Source organism: Carettochelys insculpta, chromosome 1 (genome assembly GCF_033958435.1).
Source record: "Carettochelys insculpta isolate YL-2023 chromosome 1, ASM3395843v1, whole genome shotgun sequence".
NCBI lineage: Eukaryota > Metazoa > Chordata > Testudines > Carettochelyidae > Carettochelys > Carettochelys insculpta.
Window position 1 is genome coordinate 175,419,850 of NC_134137.1, and position 23,901 is coordinate 175,443,750.

Genomic DNA, 23,901 nt, shown 5'->3' on the forward strand with positions numbered 1-23,901 from the left:
AAAACTGTCCCTGCCCCCAAGAAGCTGACAATCTAAGCATAAAATGAAACAGTGGGTGGATAACACAGGTAGGCAGGGATCCTCAGACAATACCAATCAGCATAAAAAGCATCACAGCATGCAAACCAGCTTTATGCTAACTATCCCACAGCCTCCAGGAGATGAGATACTGGGAAGGAGAAGAGCACAGACAGACTTGTTGGCTTTATATATTTTCTATGTTATAATTTTTGTTAGAAAAAAAATCACCTCTGTGTGCAGGTTGAACCTCTCTAGTCGAGCACTCTCTTGTCTGAAAACATCTGTAATCCGACAAGGTTACAGTTAGTCAGACAGCCACTTATCATGGCTGTGGCCAAGTTTCCTGTGGTGCCATAAAGTTTATTTACAGCCACCAGTCTTGACACTCAGTGTTCTGTGCTGTTATTTATCTGTAATTTATCCCTAAAATGTCTTCTAAGAACCCAGTAGGCAGTGGAAGTGTGGGTAATGTGCTAGACAATATTGACCCTCCGGGTCTGGCAAATTCTCTGGTTCAACACAGGTCAGGTCTTGAGAGTGCCAGACTAGAGAGACTCAACCTATAATAAACACCTGAGACAAGAAAAGGTTTACTAGGTAATTTAGAAGAACTGATATGACCACCCTTTTAAATTCACTGTGTTTCTCTGAAACTCTTATACTGCCCATTGGTTTCACCATACTCCCATTAATTTCACATTAGGGTTGAACTGACAACCAGGCAAAAGAGAAGCAGTGGCACAATGAAGTCATTTATCTCCCAAGCTATAATCACTATGCTCTCCAGTGAAGATGGTGAGAAATACCATGCAATACATGTGAAAAATAAGTATGAGTCCTGATCTCAAGTTCTGATCCAGATTTTAAATGGTGCTAGTTGTAAAAATAGTTGCATGCTTTATTTTTTTAAAAGAATGCTGTAGGACCTTCAGCTCCAGATCTGAAAGGTTAGCATCTTGGTACAGCAGTTAAATCTGTTAAAACCATTCTTGCCTGTTACTAATAGCACAAAAAGATTACTTTTCCCATAAAATGGCCTAAGCATATTGTTTTCAACATTTAGAGATTTGCTACTGAGTGGACATTTTAATAGCCTTGATATAAGCTTGGAATGAATGAGCTCTTAAAGGGAAAAAATAAATTACTTTATTTCACAGTGTAAAGGGAAAATAAAACACCTGGCTGAGTAGTGCATAAAGGAATGGATGGTATATAACACAGGAGAAATACAATTTTCTTAATCCTGTTGATATACAGCATTTTTACTGGTGATACGTAGTACATGTAGCTTCTTTAATCCCTTAGGTGCTCTATGGACATTAACTATAAATTAATTCTCAGAAGACTTCTACAAGATAGGCAAGTAACTGCAGATATTCCTGCTGCAGAGCTGCCTTGTCCTTAGGATGGTTTGGGGCAGCCATCCCAGGCCTCATACTCTGGGGGACCCAGGGAAGCTTGGGAGATTACCAGGGGGCCTGATGCCAGCAGCCGAGGTCACACCTGCCACTGCACTCACAGCTCTGCTCTGTCATCTCCCAGCCTGGTCACTCTGCTTCACAACAGTGGCAAGAAGTAAAGTGACAAGGCTAGGAGCCAGCAGAGCAGGGCAGGCTGGGGCCAGGTCACTCCAATTCTCACTGCTGCAGTGAGTGTGTGCATGGGGCTGACCCCTGCTGTTGGCAATAGGTCCCCTGGTAATCCCCTGGACTGTGTTGGTTGGTGAAGGGAGCTTGGGGGTGGGGAGGGGTGAAATGGGATCAGGGTGGGAGCAGAGCAAGGGTTAGAAGATGTGGGGCAGGGCCTTAGGTAGAGGGAGGGGTTGTCCTGGGCCTGAGCCTCCCTCCAGGGATGGTCATGTCCTGGAGTAAAGGTGGGAAGCTAAAGTAGAAAATTAAAAGGATTTTCCCATGGTCACCCAGGGAGTCAGCAGCAAAGACAAAATTAATCATTGCAATACCTTTGTTTTTACGTAATTTTTCATTTGTAGATCGTAATGCTCTTTAAAAAGGACATATTATCATTTTCTCCATATTACAGACAGGGAAAGACACATGGATCACCAAGCAGAATCCAGATTAATAACTAAGTTTCTTGCATTGTACTCCAGTATTTTACCCCTAGGCCTGTTAGAACAAAGAAATGTATTGCTACCCATCTTGTGCTCAGACAATGACTCACCCACTCCCTTCATTCATTATATCTGTCTGTCATGAGAAAGATGGCAATGTTTAGATCTGATCCCATTTCATCATAGTCAAAGAGAGTTGGAATCCTCCTACATGAATGTGACATGTTAGGGACAAAACAGCACAGCTTCTATAAAGGAAAATAATATCATACCTCTCTATTAAATAAGCATGTATGTGTATTGTTAACAAACTATTGGGGATAGAGGAGAACTTTGATGAAGTCCTTCAAAATAAATGATTAACAAACTATGGAATTATGAGACCTGTATGAAGACCAGTGCTCTAAGATCTAGAAGTGGGTGAACAGTAAAGCGGGAACACTTGCAGAACAGGAGAAGACTGTGATTAAATTAAAGAGACCCACTAGAAGAAAGGTAAAAAAAAAAAGAATTCACTAAAAAGGTCATTATATGAAAACTGAGAACATTCAGGGTTATATTAGTTAAGAATAAAAAAAATAGAAAGCTATAAACCCTCATATTTCAGATCAAAAGATGATCACTAACAAGATTAGGAATAACTTTTCCCTGGGTACAGGTAATTCCATAACAGTCCATTTCAAGGTTTCCGGCAGCTTTCTCTGAAGCATATGATGTTAGAGATGGAATATTGGATTAGATAACCACTGATCTGATTTGGAAATTCCCTTGTTATCTCTATCCTTGCTACAGATGGAATCAACCTATTACACGAAGACAAAGTTGGCAGCGGGGTTTGTTGCAAGGAAAAGTTCCAGGATTAGTATTACTGTGGTATAGCCTAGTGACAGAGAGGTAGCCGTGTTAGTTTGTACTCCAACAAAACAAAGCAGCAGAAACATAACACTTTAAAGACTAACAAAATGATTTATTCAGTGATGAGCTTTCATGAGACAGATGAAGTGGGTCTGTCCCATGAAAGTTCATCACCAAATAAACCATGTTGTTAGTCTTTAAACTGCTACATTTCTGCGGCTTTGTTTTCTTGTGATGTAGCCTGTGATTGCTAGTGAGAATCCTTCTTATGTTAGAAGGTTGTCTAGAGGACAGGCCAGGCCTGTCACCTTGGGTCTTCCAGAGTGTAGCATTATAATCTAGAATAGGTTGTAGGTTTTCAATGATGTGCGGCAGGGGTTTGAGCTGGGGGGCTACAGGTAATGACTAGTGGTGTTCTGTTATTGACCTTCTTGGGCCTACCTTGAAGTAGCTGGTTTCTGGGTTGCTTATGAATCACTGTTATACAAAAGGGCCACTTCAGCTGCACAACCTGCATTTTAGTGAGAAGGGGAGTGGAATGTCCCCTTGAGCACTACAAAACAGCTGCTATTCAAGAGATTCGGGGTGATCAGCTATAAAACCATGTATAGGGGGAATCAGCACATCCAGCACAAGAGAGCTGGGCTTATAGCTTTATATGAGACAGTGCAGCAGGGTGGCTTGTGGCACAACATGGGCCTACTTTAATAGTCCACAGCTGTAAGACCCAGTATCTACAACTCTCTCCATCAAAATCAGCAGAGTGAAAACTTCCCATCAGAGGAAAGATTCTACAATCTATCCCTGTATAGATCTCCTTTACAAAGCCTGTTCACTCAGGACTCTGTGGACAGCAATTATGTACATTTCACCCAGAATTCACTGTAACATATTAATTTAATTAGGGATTGTGGTATATGGCAAAATATATGGTTTCGTTAAAGTAGCAGAAGAAGTTGTAAGAAATCCAGGGTGAAAGGAGAACCAGTGGAATAATTCCTATTGGAAAGTTTGCATTATTTTTCCTTCTTAAAAGAGTTTGCTGCAGCCCTACACCAGCAAACTAATATCTAACTGCCAAACTTGTTTCTGTCCATTACTTTACATTCTGAGTCAGAGCCTACCTTCAACTTTTTACTCGGTTAAAATTTCCCCAGCAAAGGACAGAAGTTCATACCTTTGAGCCTGGAGGAGGTGCAAGCCCCAGGAAAGAATAAATAATGTTTTCTTCCTTAGCAGAGAAGAAGGATTCGAAGTCCTAGAAAAGTAATTAAACAAAGAACACGGCATTGATAAGAAGCTTACGCATAAGAGAACAGACCCTGCACTGATTCAAATCACTACTCTTGTGACTAAGGATTTGCAGAATCTGTGATCCAGAAGAAGCATTTTTAGATTAATGTTTTTAATGTCAGTTGGCGAAATGAATAAATGTCAGCATCTGTGCAAGAGCCAGGCAGAATCTGGCCTTAAATCAGGTATGCTATAGCAGCATATGAGAAACAAAGTAATAGGGAAGGAAAGACAAAGGTTACAATAGAGTTGAATCCTAAGCCTAAGCTATGTTTAATATTAAACATACTCTTTTAGTTTCTCTTTTGATTGAGTTGTTAAAATGTCATAATTTACTTCCACATACGTAGTATCTCTAATGGATTTTCAGACATGGGAACACAACAAAGATCAAACCACTGGAGTCATTTAAAAATGGTGCCCAAGATAGACGGTAAGAAAAACAGCAATGTCAATGTGTTACAGGTGTCTAGTGATACTTTACACACAAGTAACCTTGTACGGTACTCTGTCATACCCAAAGTAGAGTCACCACCTACATTCAGAAACTAAGGATGAAAGCATGAAAAATACAGGCAAAACATATTTATAAACAAAGAATAAAACCCCGTAAGTTTTTATATGTGACACAAACTCATACATTTTTGTCACACTGCATATAATCCTTTCTGTGGTTACTGCCGAAACCCAAGACAAAAATGCATCATATGTTGAGTATCAGCTATGCCAAGCATTAGCTACAAAAGTATGGGATTTACCTCAAAATATGGGACACTCCTTAAAAATAGGGAACAAATAATCAAATTATTCTAGAGATCCAGATTATATAGTGAACAGGAAGTTTATTTGCAATTTCTTCCTTAGAAGTTTTCTTTGCCAGGCAAAAGCAAATGAAGGAAAACAATACAAAAACACTCAGTATATTTAAAAAGTGACAGGATCTCCATCTGGACACCAGTAAAAGAAGCAGTTTAAGGAAGAGATTAAGTAAAGAATATATTTGCCAGCATAGGTGGTTTATAATGGATACTGAAAACTAATGCTACCCCGAAGTATTCAAAATACATCCAATTATAATGTGTGAGTCTTCTGGTGGCAACACCAAAATATCCACATGAAAACTAAGACCCTAGCCATGTACAAAATAACACATAAAGCTGTTGGAGTCTGTCCAAAAAAACCTCCAAAAAAACCAAACCAAAAGAGCTTCTTCAATCCATATCTTCTGCATAGTTGATTTTCACCGATGTATTTGTAAATAGCATCCCCTTTACAGTAAAAAAGGGGTGGCCAACCCACAGCTCTCGAGCCATATGTGGGTCTTTGAGCGATTCAATGAGGCTCCTGCTCAAAGCTGTGCACCACGAACACCGCCTGCTGCTCTACACACACGCCCTAGCGCTTTGTGGGAGAAGCCTGGTGGTGGTGGCGGTGGCAGCTCTGGTGACTTGCCAGCACTGAGTTTGAATGGGGGTGCCTGTTTCTGGGGGAGGGGGAGGGCACTGGGTGAGAGTGGGGGCTGGAGGGGTGCCTGGTTCTGGGGGAGAGGGAGGGCATTGAACCATGTATTATATATCTAGATAGATTAGATAAAAAGGATGCTAAGAGAAGGAAGGAAGAGAAGAACTGGCAGAAAGGAGACTGATCAAAGAAAATGGCTAGAGACTAGGAAGAGAACACAACATAAAGGACAAGCAACAAATATTAAACATCCTGGCACATACAGTAACGGGGATATGCTTTCAGCCGCATGGATGCTGAGTAGAAAACTGGAATCCAAAACCCCAACATGAGCGGATAGAATACATCTGATATGTAGCTGCTTCTCGGGGAGTATGGCTAGGAATAATGACTACACGCCATTGTATTCCATGTAAGTGTTTGTAGACCAGTTAATGAGTTTGCATTTATCTTACCCCCACAATGCCTCTTCTCACTGCCTTCATACAAGGAAAAGTTGAAATTTTCTAGTCCAACACTCCCTCAAATGGCAACATCCGTAATCCAGCATGATTTTAGTTAGCGGGATGACCGCTTATCACGGGTTTGGCCAGGTTTCCTGTGGTCCCATAAAGTTTGTTTACAGGCGCCAGTCCTGGCTCTCAGTGTTCTGTGCTGTTACTTAGTTTTCATATACCCCCTAAATATCTTGTAAGAGCCCAGAAAGCAGTGGAAGTGTTGGTAATGTGCTAGACCATATTGGCCTCCTGTGGTCTGGCAAATTCTTTTGTTCGGCACCAGTCAGGTCCCGAGGGTGCCAAACTAGAGCAGTGCAACCTGTATTCAGCAGAAATGTGCTAGTTCTGCTACATCCCCAGGGACAAGAGTAAGGATTTGGCCTATTATATTTATATGCATTTCCATCCATTATTGACCTTACTAGCAATTCCAGGTGTCCAACCAAATGCTAAACTTAAATACTGTAAGACGCCTGCTCCGATGAAACTTGAAACCTGCTCACATTGGAACTCCAGTAGCTCTTTTCATTTGTCAGGCTAATTTCAATACTCCTTTGATTTAGCTTTTAAAATTGGTTATCATAAATGCCTTTTTAAAAAATGAACATTGCACAGCATTCTGAGATGGTTTCACAAAGGATTCTGCATAAATGTAAATTGGTAGTAATGTGCAAATTCTTTGTTTCCCAACATAGCGTCACACACAGAAGCTACGTCTACACGTGAACGCTACATCGAAATAAGCTATTTCGATGAATAACGTCTACACGTCCTCCAGGGCTGGTGCTGTCGACGTTCAACATCGACGCTGGGCAGCACCACATCGAAGTAGGTGCTGCAGGGGAACGTCTACACGCCAAAGTAGCACACATCGAAATAAGGGTGCCAGGAACAGCTGCAGACAGGGTCACAGGGCGGACTAGCACTTCCGGGGCAACAGCTAGCCGCTCCCTTAAAGGGCCCCTCCCAGACACACTCAGCCTGCACAGCACGCGGTCTGCAGAGCCATAGGCACGCACACCTCGGCGACGCAGTCATGGACCCCCAGCAGCAGCAGCAGCAGCAGCAGCAGCAGCAGCCAGAGGTCCACCCAGCCGCCCCTGTAGGAGCAGTGCTCGCCCTGCTCAATGCCATACAGGAGGCAGCTGATCACAAACTAGCCACAGAGGAGGAGCTGCCCCCAGGGGAGGAGGAAGCAATCCCAAACCCTGCAGCCCCCCATCCCCCCGCCCCCCTCCCCCCCCCCCGCCTCACACGCCGCTGGCTGTGGAGCTACCCCATGAGCACCGACTGGTGGGAGCGGCTGGCGCTCGGAGAGTGGGACGACGACCGCTGGCTCCAGAACTTTTGCATGAGCCAGCAGACATTTCTGGAGCTATGCCAGTGGCTCACCCCCACACTGAGGCACCAGCATACCGCCATGCGGCGTGCCCTCAGCATGGAGAAACGGGTCGTCATCGCTGTCTGGAAGCTGGCCACTCCAGCAGTTTGCCAGCAGTTTGGCAAACAGTTTGGCAAACAGTTTGCCAGCAGTTTGGCATCGGCAAGGCCACCGTCGGGGCTGTCCTCACGGAAGTAAGAGGACCCACGGGGGGAGGGGGAGGCAGCCCTGGCAGAGGAGGGGAGCCCTGGCAGGGGAGGGCCAGACACACCCTGCACACCCCTCATTGGTGCTCTCCCATGTCCTTCCCCTGCAGGTCGTCCGCGCCATCAACGCCCTGCTCCTCCACAGGCTCGTGCAGCCTGGGGACCCAGACGCCGCCATCGCAGGGTTTGCCACCCTGGGCTTCCCCAATTGCTTCGGGGCTCTGGATGGGACCCATATCCCCATCCGTGCCCCGGAGCACAGTGGAGGACGCTACTTAAACAGGAAGGGCTACCACTCAGTGGTCCTCCAGGCCTTGGTGGACAGCTGGGGCCGCTTCCTGGACATATATGTGGGCTGGCCTGGCAGCACCCACGACACCTGGGTATTCCGAAATTTGGGCCTGTGCCGCCGGCTGGAGGAGGGGACCTACATCCCCCAGCAGGAGATCCCTGTGGGGGACACCACCACGCCCCTCTGCGTCATCGCAGACGCGACGTACCCCCTCCGGCCCTGGCTCATGCACCCTTACACGGCCCATCTGTCAGCCAGCCAGGAGCGCTTCAACATGCGCCTGAACCACATGCGCCAGGTGGTGGAGCGCACATTTGGGCGCCTCAAAGGGCGCTGGAGGTGTCTCCTCACCCGCCTTGATGCGGGCCCCACCAACATCCCCCAGATTGTGGGCGTGTGCAGTGCCCTCCACAACCTGGTCGAGAGCAAGGGGGAGGCATTCTTTCAGGGCTGGGTTGTGGAGGCTGGCAGGGCCAAAGTGCAGCCACCCGCTGCCCCCAGTCGCCAGGTGGACCCCGAAGGGACCCGGGTCCGGGAGGCCCTGCGGGCCCATTTTGATGAGGCCGCGGGGTGAATGCTGGCAGGCCCCCCACTGCACCCCCCGATCCTCCACAACACTCCCTGCCCCTACGCCCACACCACAGAGCACCCCCCCCACTTTTCTTATAGATAAAAAGACATGTTGTTCGTGAAACCAGAAAACATTGAACTCTTATTATTATACTATTTACAACCAAAATAAATATTATATATATGTATTATATGATGAAAGGAAAAAAAAGGGGAAGACAAGGAAGGGGAGAACTATTTACATGGGAGGGCAGGTATCCTAAAATAACAGGGGTGTAATACAAACTATTTACAAAACACAAGTAAAGGGGATATGGACAAAGGGGGAGGGGGGGGGAGGGGGGGCCACGTCCGGAGCCCCACACCCCCTAATGTCCAGCGCTGGGGGTGGGCGGCCGCAACCCGCTCCTCAGCCTCAGCCCTGGCCGGGGCTGGCTGGGGGACGGGCGGACCGGTAGATACGGCCGGTGGGTGTCAGCAGGCCCCAGGTCCCCTTTGGTGGAAGGGCCCTCGGTGGCAGATGGCGGTGCGACAGCGGGTGGAGCAGCAGGTGGAGTGGCGGGTGGAGCAGGCAGGGCGGGCAGAGTGGCGGCCGGCGCGGCATGGGGGGCCAGGTAGTCGGTGATGCACTTGAGGGTGCGCATAAAGGCCCCCCATGCCTCCGGGCGCCAGGCCAGCGCCCGCTCCTCCACCCGCAGGTGCTGCTCTGAGACCTCCAGCTGCCGCCGGAGGATTGCCAGCAGCTGGGGCTACGTCGCCATCAGTGGGTGGTGCTGGCTCCGCCATCGTCCCTGCCCTGGGGCTGGTCGGTGCTCCGCCGAGGGGCTGGCCTGGAGTGATGGCCCCAGTGGGCTCTCCGGGACCACTGACACCTCGCCGGCGCTCTCCAGTACCTCCGATGGTGCAGCTGCGGAACACAAGGGGGGAAGAAGAGTGAAGACAGCCGTTAGTGTGGGTCCCGAGCCATGGCCCTTGTCCCCCCACCCCTCTGCTGCTGGTTCCCCATCCCTGCCCCTGGGAGATGCTGCTGCTGCTGATGGGTGTCCCACCCCCTCCCCCCGGGGACCCTAGGTTCCGCTCCCCCCAACCCCAGGGATGGGGCATGGCACTGTCGTGCTGGGGGGCCAGGGGCTGATGCACTCTTCTGAGGGACATGCCACTGCTGTCCTTGGGGCCATGGTCATCTGGGCATGTGGAGGGCCCTGGTCATGTCTGTTGCCCCTGCCCCTCAACCCCGGGGGTGTGCACCGGGGGGTTACATACCTGATGGTCCGCTCCCATGGTCGGGGGACACCCGGTGGGTGGACGCCCTGCTGGAGCTCCGAGACGGCAGCACGATGTGGAGCCCCCCATCACTGGAGGAGGATCCCCCCTCCTCCTCCTCCTCCGGTGCCCCAGGGGTGGGGTCCTGGGGGGGCCCCTGGGGTGTGGGGCTTGCCTCCGGGGTGGACTATGCCTCTGGGGCCTGCTGGGGCTCGTCAGCCGAGGTGTCAAGAGTGGCCGGAGGGGAGGAGGTGTACCGGGGGCTCAGGATTTCCCTGAGCTCCCTGTAAAAGGGGCAAGTGACGGGGGCAGCCCCAGATCAGCCGGCCACATCCTGGGCCCGGGCGTAACCCTGCCGCCACTCCTTAACCTTACTCCTGACGTGGTCAGGAGTGCGGTCAGGGTGACCCCGGGTGGCCAGGCCCTCGGCCAGCTGAGCGAACGCATCCACATTCCGCCTCTTGCTCCCCATTACCTGGAGCACCTCCTCCTCACTCCAGAGCCCCAGCAGGTCCCGAAGCTCGGCCTCCGTCCAGTAGGGGCCCTGCTGCTGCTTCCCAGGCTGGCTGCCAGCCTGCGAGCCCTGGCTCCCCTTGGGGGGGTGCCCTGGGGTCGCTTGGGGGGCTGGCTGATGGCCATCGCAGCGGGGGGGTGTCTGTGGGCTGCTGTGAGGTGTGCAGGCCAGCCGCATGGCTGTGCTGCCGCCTGCACACTCTCTGTTTCCTGCACAGGAAGGCAGGGGGTGGGGACTTTTAAGGGGCCACTGCACGCAGCGACCATTGAGCTCAGGGGCTGGAGAGAGCGTCTCTCAACCCCTCAGTTGATGGCTGCCATGGCGGACCCCGCTATTTCGATGTTGCGGGATGTGCATTGGTTACACGTGCCCTACTTCGACGTTCAACGTTGAAGTAGGGCACTATTCCCATCTCCTCATGGGGTTAAGAACTTCGACGTCTCGCCACCCTATGTCGATGTCAACTTCGAAATAGCGCCCGCCACGTGTAGTCGTGGCAGGCGCTATTTTGAAGTTGGCGCAGCTACTTCGAAGTAGCTGGCACATGTAGACGCGGCTAGAGTGAAATACTGCACATGTATAATTTACAGGTGCTGCAGCTGGTCTACCTAGCTTTATGAGGGAGTTGCTCAGTATACACCCACAATATAACTTTCTCTTTATGGAATCTCAAAATCTTTATTGCCACCTGGTCATCAAGAAATGGGGGATAAAGTCTATCAAGGGATACCTTGTATTTGTCTACGATAACATAAACAAACTTTGTTATCTAACCCTGACTACTCACAACTTAGCTTTTATGTAAGAAAATAACTTGCACTTTGAACAATCCTGTTTATCATTTAAAAAATGGAAACTAAAATACATGGGTGCGTCTACACTAGCCGACTACTTCGAAGTAGCCGGCACAACATCAAAATAGCATGCGTCACATCTACACGCGCTGTGCACTATTTCAACATTGAAATTGACGTTAGGCGGTGAGACGTCAAAATCGCTATTCCTATCCGAAGATGGGAATAGCGCCCTACTTCGATGTTCAACATCGAAGTACGGCGTGTGTAGACAATCCGCATCCTGCTACATCGAAATAGAGGGGTCCTCCATGGCGGCCATCAGCTGAGGGGTTGACAGACACTCTGCCCAGCCCCTGCGGGGCTCTGTGGTCACCGTGTGCAGCAGCCCTTAGCCCAGGGCTTCTGGCTGCTGCTGCTGCTGCTGCAGCTAGGGGTCCATGCTGAGCGCACGGGGTCTGCAACTGGTTGTCGGCTCTGCAGACCTCATGCTGTGCAAGCCAAGTGTGTCTGGGAGGGGCCCTTTAAGGGAGCGGCTTGCTGTTGCCCCAGAAGGGCTAGTCCAGCCTGTGACCCCGTCCGCAGGCTTTGCTGGCCCCTTATTTCAATGGGGAATGCTTGTGTGTGTGGATGCTCCACATTTCCTTCCAGGGCGGCTCCTTTTGACGTTCCCTGTCGCTACTTCAACGCTGAACGTCAACGGCACCAGCCCCAGAGGATGTGTAGACGATATGCGTTGAAGTAGCCTATTTCGATGTTCTTACTTCAAAATAGGCTACTTTGATGTAGTGTGCTAGTGTAGACATAGCCCATATGGTCTCAGGCGAAAGAGGTCAAATCTGCTGACACATTGGCACTGAAGTCCCTTAGTTCTCAAAGTAACTAAAAAATTCTACTTTACCTTGGATTTATAGAGAAACAAGTCAGCTGCACACACTAATTAATCTCTAAAGCTCAGTAGAGAGTACTTCATGATTTGAATTTACTTGCAGGCTCCAGATGGCAAATTAATTGTACCAGGCACCTCCTTTGGTGTTTACTCATTGTATTTATGTTCTGGTGTTACTTTCCAATGGTTTAAACAGGTTAGTAAAAGGAGGGGCAATTAACCTCTGGCAAGCCCCATATCCAGATACAAAAGTATCTGGTGCCTATTCATAGTTTTGCTCATAAAGTGGTGAATGTTTGTTATGTAAGGGCTGCACATGCCAAAGAATTACAAATAAAATAATCTAACTGAAACCATTGGAACCATTGTCATTAAGCTGGGTTTTACTATTTACTTCATTTATATCATAGGTTCCCCGCCCTCCGAAGTGCATGCTAGAATCCAGTCTGTCTAGGACACATATTTGCTTTCCTCAGTGTGGGGCTGGACTGGATCTACAGCATTTCTCACTTAGAACTACACAGTGTTTTTCTCTAGAAAAAGGGGTGCTGGAACTCAGCCCCAAACCACCACCCCCACACCCCAGGCTTAAACCAGTACAGCCCCAAACCTGCCCCACATCCCCAGGATTTACCTGCCAGCTCTGTGCACTACCCACTTCTCCTGGCCGCTGAAGTATGAGTAGGTGGCCCTCAGCCAGTGCCCACCCCATCCCCCTCACAGCACAGACAGATGGTGCAGTCTGGGCAGGGGTGGCACTAGCATCAGGTGCCGCAGGTGGGTGTTTCTGAGCTGGTGGCAGCAGTGGTGGCAGCAGGGGAGGGGGGAGCAAACAGCCGGTGGAAGAGGGGCCACTTTTCTTCCCCCTTTGTCTGCAGCTCCCCACTGTGGCTGGAGTGGAGCTGCCCGCTCGGGCCCCAGGCTGCCACCACTGAGTGTAGCGCCTGGAGTGGGCTACAGCAGCCAGGCAGCATCAGCTGGGTGGGCAGGAGCAGGGTCGCAGCCAGAGGAGGATGAAGTCCCCCAGGCTGGGAGTGGAGGAAGTGGCATTGGCCATGGGGATGAACCAGCTGCTTTCTTCCCCCATCTCCCTGCTATGGTCAGGGGGTGACCACCTGTAGCTCCTGGAGCTGGCTGGTGGGCAGTATGCTGCTTGTGGAGCGGGGAGCTAGAGGGGTTCCTGCTCTGCTCCTCCATGGATGCCACCTCCCCCTGCCTCCTCCTTCTCAGCACAGCTCCAGTAGGGGCAGGCTCAGCTGCCCCTACCCCCCAGCTCTCCTGCAGGCTTAGACTTCCCCCCTCATGGAGGACACAGGTGTCTCCCTGCCTTGACAGCTTCCTATTTCAGGGCTCCCTTTCTTGCAGGCTTCGCCCCGACACAGCTGACTGCTCAGCAACTCTGTTATAACGGAGGGCATTGTTTAAGTGTCACTAGCCTCCAGAGCCACAAGTGGAGTCAGTGACAGCAGCACTCAGAGCCACAAGTGGCTCCTTAAAGAGCCACATAGCTCTCCGGAGTCACAGGTTGCTAACCCCCGCACATGCAGCTCGGAGCTTCTGAAAAAGGTGCTGGAACTCTGTTCCGGTGTGTTCCACCAGAAAAAAAAAATGGAACTACATATGGAGCAAACAGGGGACATAAGCTCTGACATAACATGGTTATGGAAAGAGATCAATAAAATACTCTCTATATTGTGGCAAGGTATCCCTGTGTCTTGCCAGGGTCCCACACCTCTCCCTTTAGCTGGAGGGGTTGGGCTACAGCCCCTCTCTCTGGCTGGGCTAGTTGGTCTGTCTTTATCCCCTGTAGTCATGGCTAGGGCTTTCAGTCTTGCCAGGGGAGGGGAGCCTAGGTACCCTCCCCTTGAGCTACTCCCTTCCCTCCCCCAACCTCCTGCTGTCTTTTTGAAACTCTCCCAGTTTCCTTATCTGTCTTGTCACTTCTTATCTCACTCTCCACTGCTTCCCCACCACATCTCTCACTCTCACTCCATCCCTGCCTCAGATGGCTTTTTAGAAGAGCTGCCAGCATGCCAGTGGTGAAATCAGCTGTCCCTCAGTGATTAAATGCAGTCCCTCCCTGATGCTTTCACCTGGGTGCTTAACCAGATCTTTCCCTTCTTCCCCTAGCCTGGGCTGCATCCTGAGCTGCCCTTCCCCACCCGACTATGGTCTGCTGGCCTGACTCTGTTACAATATCTAATTGAAATTTCAAGCAGGAATCCACATTCATAATGGGTCACACCACAACCCTTCGTAGCAAATATATAGCATTGAATGATTCAGTATCACCTACCCTAAGTATTCTAAAGTCATGAATCAGGCACAGAGCCATAATAAGAGTGAGGCAAGTGAGGCACTTGCCTTGTGCCCATAGCTGAGGGGGAGCAGTTAAGACAACTCCCTCACCACTTCTCTCTCTCTCCCATACACTCTCTCACAAACACACTAAATCTTTCAGATGGTATGTAGAACCCTCTGCCTTCATACCTTGCTAAAACCAGCTGAACTGACCTGGGTTTCTTTTCCTGGTCAGCCTCCTACTTTATTTCCCTGGCATGTGGCAAATCCAGCCCATGGAGCTGGTAGCGGCACCATTTTTAAAAGCTGGCTCGGCGGCTCTGAGCTGCATGTGGCTCTTTAAGGAGCCATTTGCAGCTCCGGATGGTGCTGCCTGACTTCTCCTCCAGCCCCCTGCCCTGCCGCACTGGAAGAATAGCGCTCAATTTCATTGGTTTAACAGCCAGCAGGAGGGATCCGACCATTAAATCAACTAAATTAAGTCCCATTATTTCAGCGTGGCAGGGCAGGGAACTGCCCATGCTGCAGGTGGGAGAAGGGATTAGTAAGGCTGGAGGAGCCGTGTAGAGGAGGAAGTGGTGGCCTGGCAAAGGAGCAGTGGGGGGAAGCAGCAGCGTGTGGAGCTTGTGTGAGGTAGATGAGGGGGCAGTTTGGGGATGCGAGGGATTAAGCCTGGGGGTGGGGGTACAGTTTGAAATACTTGTGTTTCTTTTTTACAATATGAACTATTAATTGAACAATTATATTTGAAAAATGTGCAAGTGGAGAAAATTAGGTCCACCCATGTTACTGCAAAGTGACTTGACTGATGTTTTATGCAGTTAAGCCTGAGGGCAGGACAACAGTTTGGGGCTGGGAGGGATTTAAGCCTGAGGGTGGGGCTGGTTTGTGGCTGCAATGGTTTAAGACTGGGGGCAGCTTGCAGCTGAGGGGGTTAAGGCTGGAGGTCGGGGGGTTGGTAGTTGGGGCCTTAGAGGGGTTAAACCTGGGGATGGGGGTGCAGGTTTGGGGCTATTTTGTCTTGGGCCCCCAGAACACGTTAAAAATTGCCATGTGGCCCCCAATGAAAAAAGGTTGGCCACCACCATACTAAGCTATCTTCACTCGTGCCTCACACCACATCAGTGCCCCTGCCCATGCCAAGGACAGTCAACATCGACTGCTCCTTAAGGGCTCCATTTCCTTAGGGATGCATCTTTTTTCAACCTTGTATAGTAAAGTAATATGCTTTGCAATAAAGATTTTCTCCGATTTCTAAAAAAGACATTTTCTTTCAGGCGATTCTTTTGTTAAAATAGGTACTGTTAATTTTCAAAAAGCAGCTGTAGATTTAAGCTTTAAATATGACAGCAATTTGAATGCCTCAGAAATTTCATAAGCGCTTCAGACGTTTTATCTGCGACTAGTTTGAACCTCCTTCAGTTAATTTATTAATACAATCTAACAGAATCTTATCAAATATGTCCATCTTATCAATAAAACATGAAGGAGTGAATAATATTAATTTTAATTCAATTATTCATGAGTTTGCCCCATTAAAAGCATGTAAAGTACAATTATAAACAAATACCTAATAGTATCTGACATGGTGATATTTTATAACTATATGTATTAATATAGGGATTTTTTGTATAAATTATATTATAATTACATGCATTAACATATATATGTATTAATTAATTGTTTATTCAACTCTCACAACTATAATAAATAAATGTGTTATTATTGTTGTTATTTATGTATTTTCCTTTTTACTATAAAATTACTATGAATATATGAGGGGGAACAATTTTATATTCTTACCTCAGGCACAAAATTACCTAGTTACGGTACTGATCAGGCCCCCAAAACCCATAAGTCTGGCTTAAAAACCACAAATCTGAGGTGCTTTTAATTTGCCTTCTCAGTTTGAGCCACTAGGGTGCATACAGGTCATGTTTTCAAACTTTCCTCTGCAATCATCAGGGATAGAGCACCCTGTTTCCTTTTTGTTGAAATTAAACTGAAATTTTAATGTAACCTCGTGACTCCAGGAGCTAGGCCTTGAAGATAAACACATACTACTGTAAGATTTAGCAACATACAAGAGGTGAAGAACTGTCTGATGCAAGTGGACTCAATGCCTGGAAAAAAATTGTTAAATAAATTGTACTTTAGTTCAAAGAACAAATTAGATAGTGTACATTCTCAGAGGGAAATCTTGAATTTTTACAGAAGTAATGTTGTCTGATTCTCAATTATCTGAGAGTGTGGACTGTAACTCATAACAGGCCCACATACAAAATTTCACATTTGGCTTTTGATCACGTCAGGACTGAGACCCAAACCCAAACCATAGATCTTTTTCTTTACCTGTAACAAAACAAGGAACCCTCTTTTCAGAGAATCTATGAGAGGACAGGCTGTGTCCCTGAATCTTTATGGCCTGGACAGGTTGTCCCCTTTAAGAATATCAATTTTTTAAAAATCTTTGTGATATCTGGTAATGAATAGGTAAGAAAAACTGGGCTGAATTTGCAGAAGGGAGGCCTAAGGTTCATGGGCAAAAGAAGTTTGCATGATTTTACACTGAGAGCTGAGTATTTATTTATGTAAATTCTGTGCATAATTGCCGAAATATCTATTTTAGGTGCCCAGTTTGTGTGAAAAAATAAGTACCTATTTTTGCCCATAGAACTCTAAGCTCCAGATGTAAAAAAGAATTTTTTTGTTCCTTTGAACAGGAATTGTGCCTTATTTTTCACTTGTAAAGCACCTAACACATTGTGCACACTGCAAGAAAATAATAATTGCATTTCTCTTATAAGGATTATAATCTTGCATACTCTAGAATGTATTGATAATCTATCTTTTTTCTACAGGTTGAGCCTCTTTCGTCCAGCACCCTCAGGAATTTACCAGTGCTGGATGAGAGAATTTGCCAGACCATGGGAGGTCAATGTTTTCCAGCACATTACCAACACTTTCACAGCTTTCTGGGCTCTTAGAGGTTATTTAGGGGTAAATTACAGATAAATACCAGCACAGAACACTGACAGCCAGGACTGGTGCTGTAAACAAACTTTATGGGACCACGGGAAACTTGGCCAACCCATGACAAGTGGTCATCCAGCTAACTAAAATCATGCCAGATTATGGACATTGCCAGACGAGAGAGCTCTGGATTAGAGAAGTTCAACCTGTACTAAGATCTGTTACCTCGTTAATTCTAATGGTGCAATCTCTTTCTATCATCATGACGATGACAACCAATGGCCTGATCCAATGTTCATTAAAGTTGATGACAGCATTTCAAGCAATGGATGGGAGAACCTAACAAGCTGCTGCTTAGTGCCTCAGGTGGTGCATGACTGGGATTCACCACTGAATTTGGTCTGCTGTCTGTCAATGTTGAGAGAATGTTATTCACAGATATCCATACAAAAAAAAAGGCGCATTACACATTTACAGATATATTCATTATTAAGCCTAAACTCCTGTTGAATTTTACTAATGAGAGCCCACTGTGGAGCCCAAAGGGGACAACAGGAATAGAAATATTGTAAGAAGGCCTCATAGCTGCTGGAAGGAAGAGAGCGGAGCCAATAAAGCAACCTCTTGCACCTTCTCCATAAGCTCCAGTGGTGCCTCTCTGCACAAACATAATACAGGTGGGAGTCCATGTTTATTTGGTTGGGACACCACATTTATTTGCTTGCCTTTGGTATGTGCAAGGAGGGCATGACAAGCCAAAGGATGCAAAGAGCACTGGGGAAAGAGACAATTGCTCCATGCCACCCGTTCAGGAACCTTTAGATCGTTCAACAGAAGGCAGAAATAGGGTGTGTGCGGGAGGCGGGGGAACCAATAGAACAACTCCTGAGTGAGCCATGCTACTGGCAGCTGTGGGAGGGACCAGGACTGCCAATAAGGGGCCAGCGGGTGGGCAGCAAAGGGGGCAACTGCACTGGACCTGATGATTCAAAACGACCTGGGGCTCCCGGCCACCCCATTGTTACAGTAGCAGTGGCAGCAGCCAGAGCCCCTGGGCCTTTAAATTGTCACCAGAGCCCCATGTGGTGCACTCTGGGCAGCTCTGATGCCTGCCACTTCCACTCAAGGCCTTGCCCCTTCTGGGAGCACAGAGCTGTCTCCTCCACCCAGACTTGCCCAGGGGGCTGGCTAGTTATCTGTCCTCTGGAGGGGACACATGGAGCTCCATGAGAGTAGCCGACTGACATGCCATTCACTTCGCTGAACTCTCACAAATCATTGGCTCTGCAGAGGATAGTTAGGAAACTCCTTTCCCTCCCTGTGGGGGTGGGCGGCAAAGAGGAAACTCAGGCCCTCTGCTGTCTCTGTAGGGCTCAAGAAATATCTAAAACTACTAACTCAAAATAGAAACTCAAATTATGTGAAGAGGTGGAATTTAGGGCCCTTCTGAAATACCCTGAAGGAAAAACGTCCGCAAAGTTACTGAAAATGTCAAAAGACTTCTCACCCCACAGTATGTCTCCTCATTGAAGATCTGTGGAGGGAGAGGGATGCCATTTTGTGGCTTCTTTTCACCTGGAACGTTCTCTCTCATCCATTTCCGGTTGTCTTCATCACCAGCTATGTCCATTTCCTTAAAGTCAATCTTGTTGGCCTCTAAGAAGCCCACTACTTCCTGCTGTTTCTTCTTAATCTAGGTAGAAGAGGGGAGGAAGGAAAAAAACAAGAACTGTTATTTTCACGTAAGCTAAAAAAATTAAATCGTTATATTAAGAACCAGTGCAGCCATAGCAAATTGGATGCCCCAGTATAGAACAGTTTCCTTTAAGGGCATCTTTTACTTATGATATTTTATTCTGCCAGGAATCTTTTCTTGTGGGGCTGCCCCTTGATGCTTAGGTCACAGGCGCAATTAAGTATGGTTAATGACAAATGTTTCCCTAGTTCCTGTAGTGGAAATTTTTCCCACTCAGTCTGTGCTTTACATTTTTACAGGACCATCAAGAGGCATTATATAGGCAATATTAGAGCATCACTTCAGTTTGCGTATCAAATAAAATTTAAACATGTTACTTGTATATTTTTTATTCTGATATTCTGAGAAATTGGAACTCAGAAATCAATCATGCAGCATATGCCATTAGTTTGCAGCTTAATTCTGATGTTGGTTATTTTCTGCTTGTTTGGTAAGAGACCTGAATTTATAACACAGGCACTAATGGCATGAGTTTAAGAGAAGCATCATGCATGCTTCTTCACATGCACCTAATCTGTGACCAGCAATATCCATGTTCCAGACCTGTATCTCTTTTACGAAGTTATGTTAAAATGTGTGTTAATTTAATGGCATGTCAAAAATTTTGCTAGAATGATCCCACCATGCTAATTTTTGCTTGTGACTCATGATATGATATGAAAGCAGATTTCCAGAAGTGAACCATTTGAACAGTGGAACCCAGAACAGTACCCAGCCAATGTAATTCAGATCTTAACAATGAGACAAGAAATAAATCTGAAAATTAATCTACTACAGTATGCCTATAATCTAATCCACCTAAAAAGCTGGAGAAGTAAGACTATCAGAACATTTTATTAAAGAACTAATTTTCATTAGTGTTATTATTAAAATAATAATAAAAATCCCTTTAAAGTAGAAATAAAATGACAATGTGTACAATTTTGTGACAAAAGCTTAAGTTTGCAAAAAGGGCTACAACTATAGACAACTTGGGACAGAAACACTAATATGAAGCGTTTAAAGCATGCAAGTAAATATGCAATTGATCAGTTGAAGGCTATGTTTATATAAAATCACGTTGATCTAAGTTACATGATATAAAGCCACCATAGTTATTCCATTGCTTATGAGCGTTCAAACGACACTCCTTGGCTGAATTGGTTAATGAGGCACTGATATGAATATTCAGCACTTCGTTAGCATAATTGCAAGTCAGTTGTGCTTCGAAAGTGCTGCTTTCAAAACACAGACTTTCTGTATAGACACAGACGCTTCGAAATAAAGCCCACACTTAGAAATTCCCTTATTCCCAAAACGAATTTCTCATAAGGAGATTTCGAAGTCTGAGGTTTATTTCAAGGCGCCCAGGTCTACGCGGCCAGTTTTCATTGAGAAATCAGCACTTTCGAAGCGCAACTGGCTGTAATTTTATGCTAATGAGGCACTGAATTTGCATGTCAGTGCCTCATTAACCTGTTTCAAAGTGCCTCATTAACATGTCCCTTTTGAAAGGGAGGAGTATGTGCAGACACGGCCCTTGTGTCAGTGGCGTGTGTCCTCCCCAGGAGCACTTGTATCAGTGTAGAATATAGTGCGCTATAGGTAGCTATCCCAGTCTGCAGCTCACCACTGCCTGGTGCAGCGTGGTTTGGGAAGCTTGCGTGATACTTTGTGCGCAAGCGACGCAGGAGTGACTGGTAGCCTGGGCTCAAATTTCTGCGTGGTCCATCCCGTCCTTACATCTTCGTCTCTTAATATTTCATAGCGCTTTTCAAAATCCCCACCAACTGACCTCGCAGGCCCCCATCTCTGTCAGAAGCACGGACCCTGCCCCGCTCTGCGCCGCTGTGATCAATATTGTGAAAAGATCCTTCAGTGTTTGCAGAGGTGCAAGAGGAGTCACGAATAACGTGACAGTGCCTTGCAGTTAGGTTGCTGGCGTAGAAAGAAACAATTCGAGGTTGCTGGTAGCATTCGCAGACCCCACTAGAGCTGGTGGAATGCTGGTTCTGGGCCTGAGAAAGAAGTGATGCCTCAGGGGATCACGCTATCATGCAGGTTTGGGATGATGAGCCATGGTTGGAAAACTTTGGGGTGCACAGGGCCACGCTCCCGGATCTGCACGAGAGCCTTTCCAGCACAGTAACACCAAAATGAGAGCTGCATTTACAATTGAGACGTGAATGGCAGTTGCATTATGGAAACGTGCAATGCCGGATTACTGCTGCTAAGCGAGGAACCAGTTTGGAATGTGGAAAGTCTACCAAGGGTTATGATACAAGTGTTTCAGGACCTTAATCGCCTGCTGCTACGTAGGACTGTGATTGTGGGATATGTGCCGGACATCATGGAAGGTTTTGCAGCAATGGGGTTCCCAAATTGCAGTGGGGCAATAAACAGCATATTTAACTCTACTTTAGGACCGGATCATCTTGTCACAGAGTACATCAACAGAAAGGTTTTTTGTTTGTTTTTTTCCTATGGTAATGCAAGTGCATGTGGATCACCAGAGATATTTTACCAACATCATTGTGGGCTAGTCAGGAAAGGTACATGGTGTGCACATCTTTAAGAAAGCAGGACTGTTTGGAAAGCTGAAAGCAGTGACTTTATTTCCCAGCCAACAGACAACCATTGGGAATGTTTGTATGTCAGTCGTGCTCTTGAGACACCTCGGCTACCCCTTGCTCTTGTGTTTCAGGCAGCCATGCACCTGGCAACTCAGAAGCACCAAGAACTGTTTCAGTTACAAGCTCTGAAGAGCAGAATGACCGCTGAATTTGCCTTTTGTCATTTGACGTTTGCTGACATTGTCTACTTACAAGACTGGCTCTCCATGGGAAAAAAAAAATCCCAGTGGTTATAGCTAACTGCTGTGCCCTGTATAATATTGGTGACGCAGTGGGGCAGTGGAGAGTTTCTGCTAGCATGGTGGAATGTCTGTTTGGTGAACATACATGCCCAGATACAAGTGCTATAAGAAGAGCTCAGCACAGAGCTATATGACTCAGGGAGGCCTCGAAAGACCATTTTAATATTGAGCCACAGTGGTGGGTGTTGACATGGTGTGCTCCACCTAGCCTTGCCTGATATGAAACATGCAATGAGTGCTCTCTGTGCAGGAATATAAAATTGCCAGTGCACCTATTAATATTGTCTTTGAATGATGTCATGGGTTCTGTGACAAAAAGAAGTAACAGAAATTGGTGTCAGGCCTCCATAGCACCAGCCAGCATATTTTGTGAGCTACTAAAGAAGAATTATGCTAAAAAAAGAAAAAATTTTATTCTGTAATCATACGAATTAGAAAAAACACACTCAGAACTTAATGAAAATTAATAAATTAAGCAAACAAAACTTATTAAGGGGAAAGAACATCATTTCTATTTCAGGTACAGACACACACACACACACACACACACACACACACACACACAAAGAGAGCTGTCTTTCACAGGTCAGTTTATGTGGAGCTGTGATTGTCTTTAATGTCCCCTTGGGTGGTGTGGTAGGGCTAGTGTATGGCCCTGACACCACATGGAATGTTGAAGGGGAATGGTGGCAGGCCCTGCCATTGAGTTGTCTGTGGGCTACACAAAAAAGGCAAGCATGGGATTCCTAGACCTGCAGATCTGCCAGAGTCTTCAGCATCTCTATCCGCTTCCTCAGAAGCCCTATTATACTTGGTGCAACTTCCCCTCATCTTGCTTGAGCTCTAAGGCTTTTCTCTTCTTTACTCTTTCTTTCTCCATGCTGTCTGCAAAGGTCATCCTCAAGGGCCTGGTCTCATCTTCTAATGCAGCACAGGCTCGTAACATCTCCTGGACCATATCATCCTCTTCTTTCTCCTCCTTATGTGGCTCAGGCATTCCACGGAGGTGCAAGGAGAGTCCCTCCAAGCCACAACACCAGCAGCTGAAGACACAACACACAGAGGTATTGTTGTCAATGTATTCACAACAGAAATTGAAACTTAGGCAACTGAACTCTTGCTACTTGATCCACACAAGTTATAAGCCCTATATTCTCACTTGTCCTTGGCACTGCTACATAACAATGCCAGTCTAACCAGGAGCAGTGATGAGTATGACCTGGGGAGCAAGAGGTGGGAGGGGGCAGTGAGGGGGATGAGGGATAGTTGGGGATAGCTTGCAGGCATGTGTATATGTGTATAGGGCAATGGAACTGAATAGCCACATTGTTTTCCTCAAACCGTGGTGATTTTTGCTGATACCTCACTTTTCATGGTAACAGAGACAGAGAGCACAGCCCCAGTGCCACCCAGGCCCATATGTTGCTAGCCTGTGTACTGCAATGGTGTTTGCTGAAGTATTCACTGAGTGGAGCAGAAAAATATACTGCAGGTTGAACCACTCTCTCACCCACTAACACCTGTAATCGACCATAATTTTAGTTAACCAGATGACCACTTATCATGGGTATGGCCAAGTTTCCCACAGTCCCATAACATCTGTTTACAGCCCCTTGTCCTGGCTCTCAGTGTTCTGTGCTGTAATTTACCCCTAAATGTCTTCCAAGAGCCCAGTAAGCAGTGGACTTATTGGTAGTGTGTTAGACAATATTGACCCCTCGTGGACCATCAAGGTCTCTCTTTGGGCACTGGACAGGTCCTGAGGGTGCCAGATTAGAGAGGTTCACCTTGTACCACAGTGACAGAAATGAGCAGGAGGGTTGATGGACTTGCTGGGCCCCAGGCAAAGTGGGGGGCAGGGATGGGGAGAGGTTCTGTGTTCCTGGAAAAGGCATGGCCTCAGGTAGAGG

At 47.1% G+C, this 23,901-nt stretch overlaps 1 protein-coding gene across 1 annotated transcript in view; it reads right to left on the reverse strand.

Moving 5' to 3' along the window:
• SH3BGR (SH3 domain binding glutamate rich protein) overlaps positions 1–23,901 on the reverse strand; it is a 53,000-nt gene that overhangs the window by 23,475 nt on the left and 5,624 nt on the right. The window contains exons 2-3 of the mRNA XM_074995931.1: positions 18,889–19,074; positions 4,125–4,205 (exon numbers count right to left, since the gene is read on the reverse strand). Of these exons, the coding sequence (XP_074852032.1) occupies positions 4,125–4,205; positions 18,889–19,074 (267 nt within the window). The remainder of the gene's footprint in view (positions 1–4,124; positions 4,206–18,888; positions 19,075–23,901) is intronic.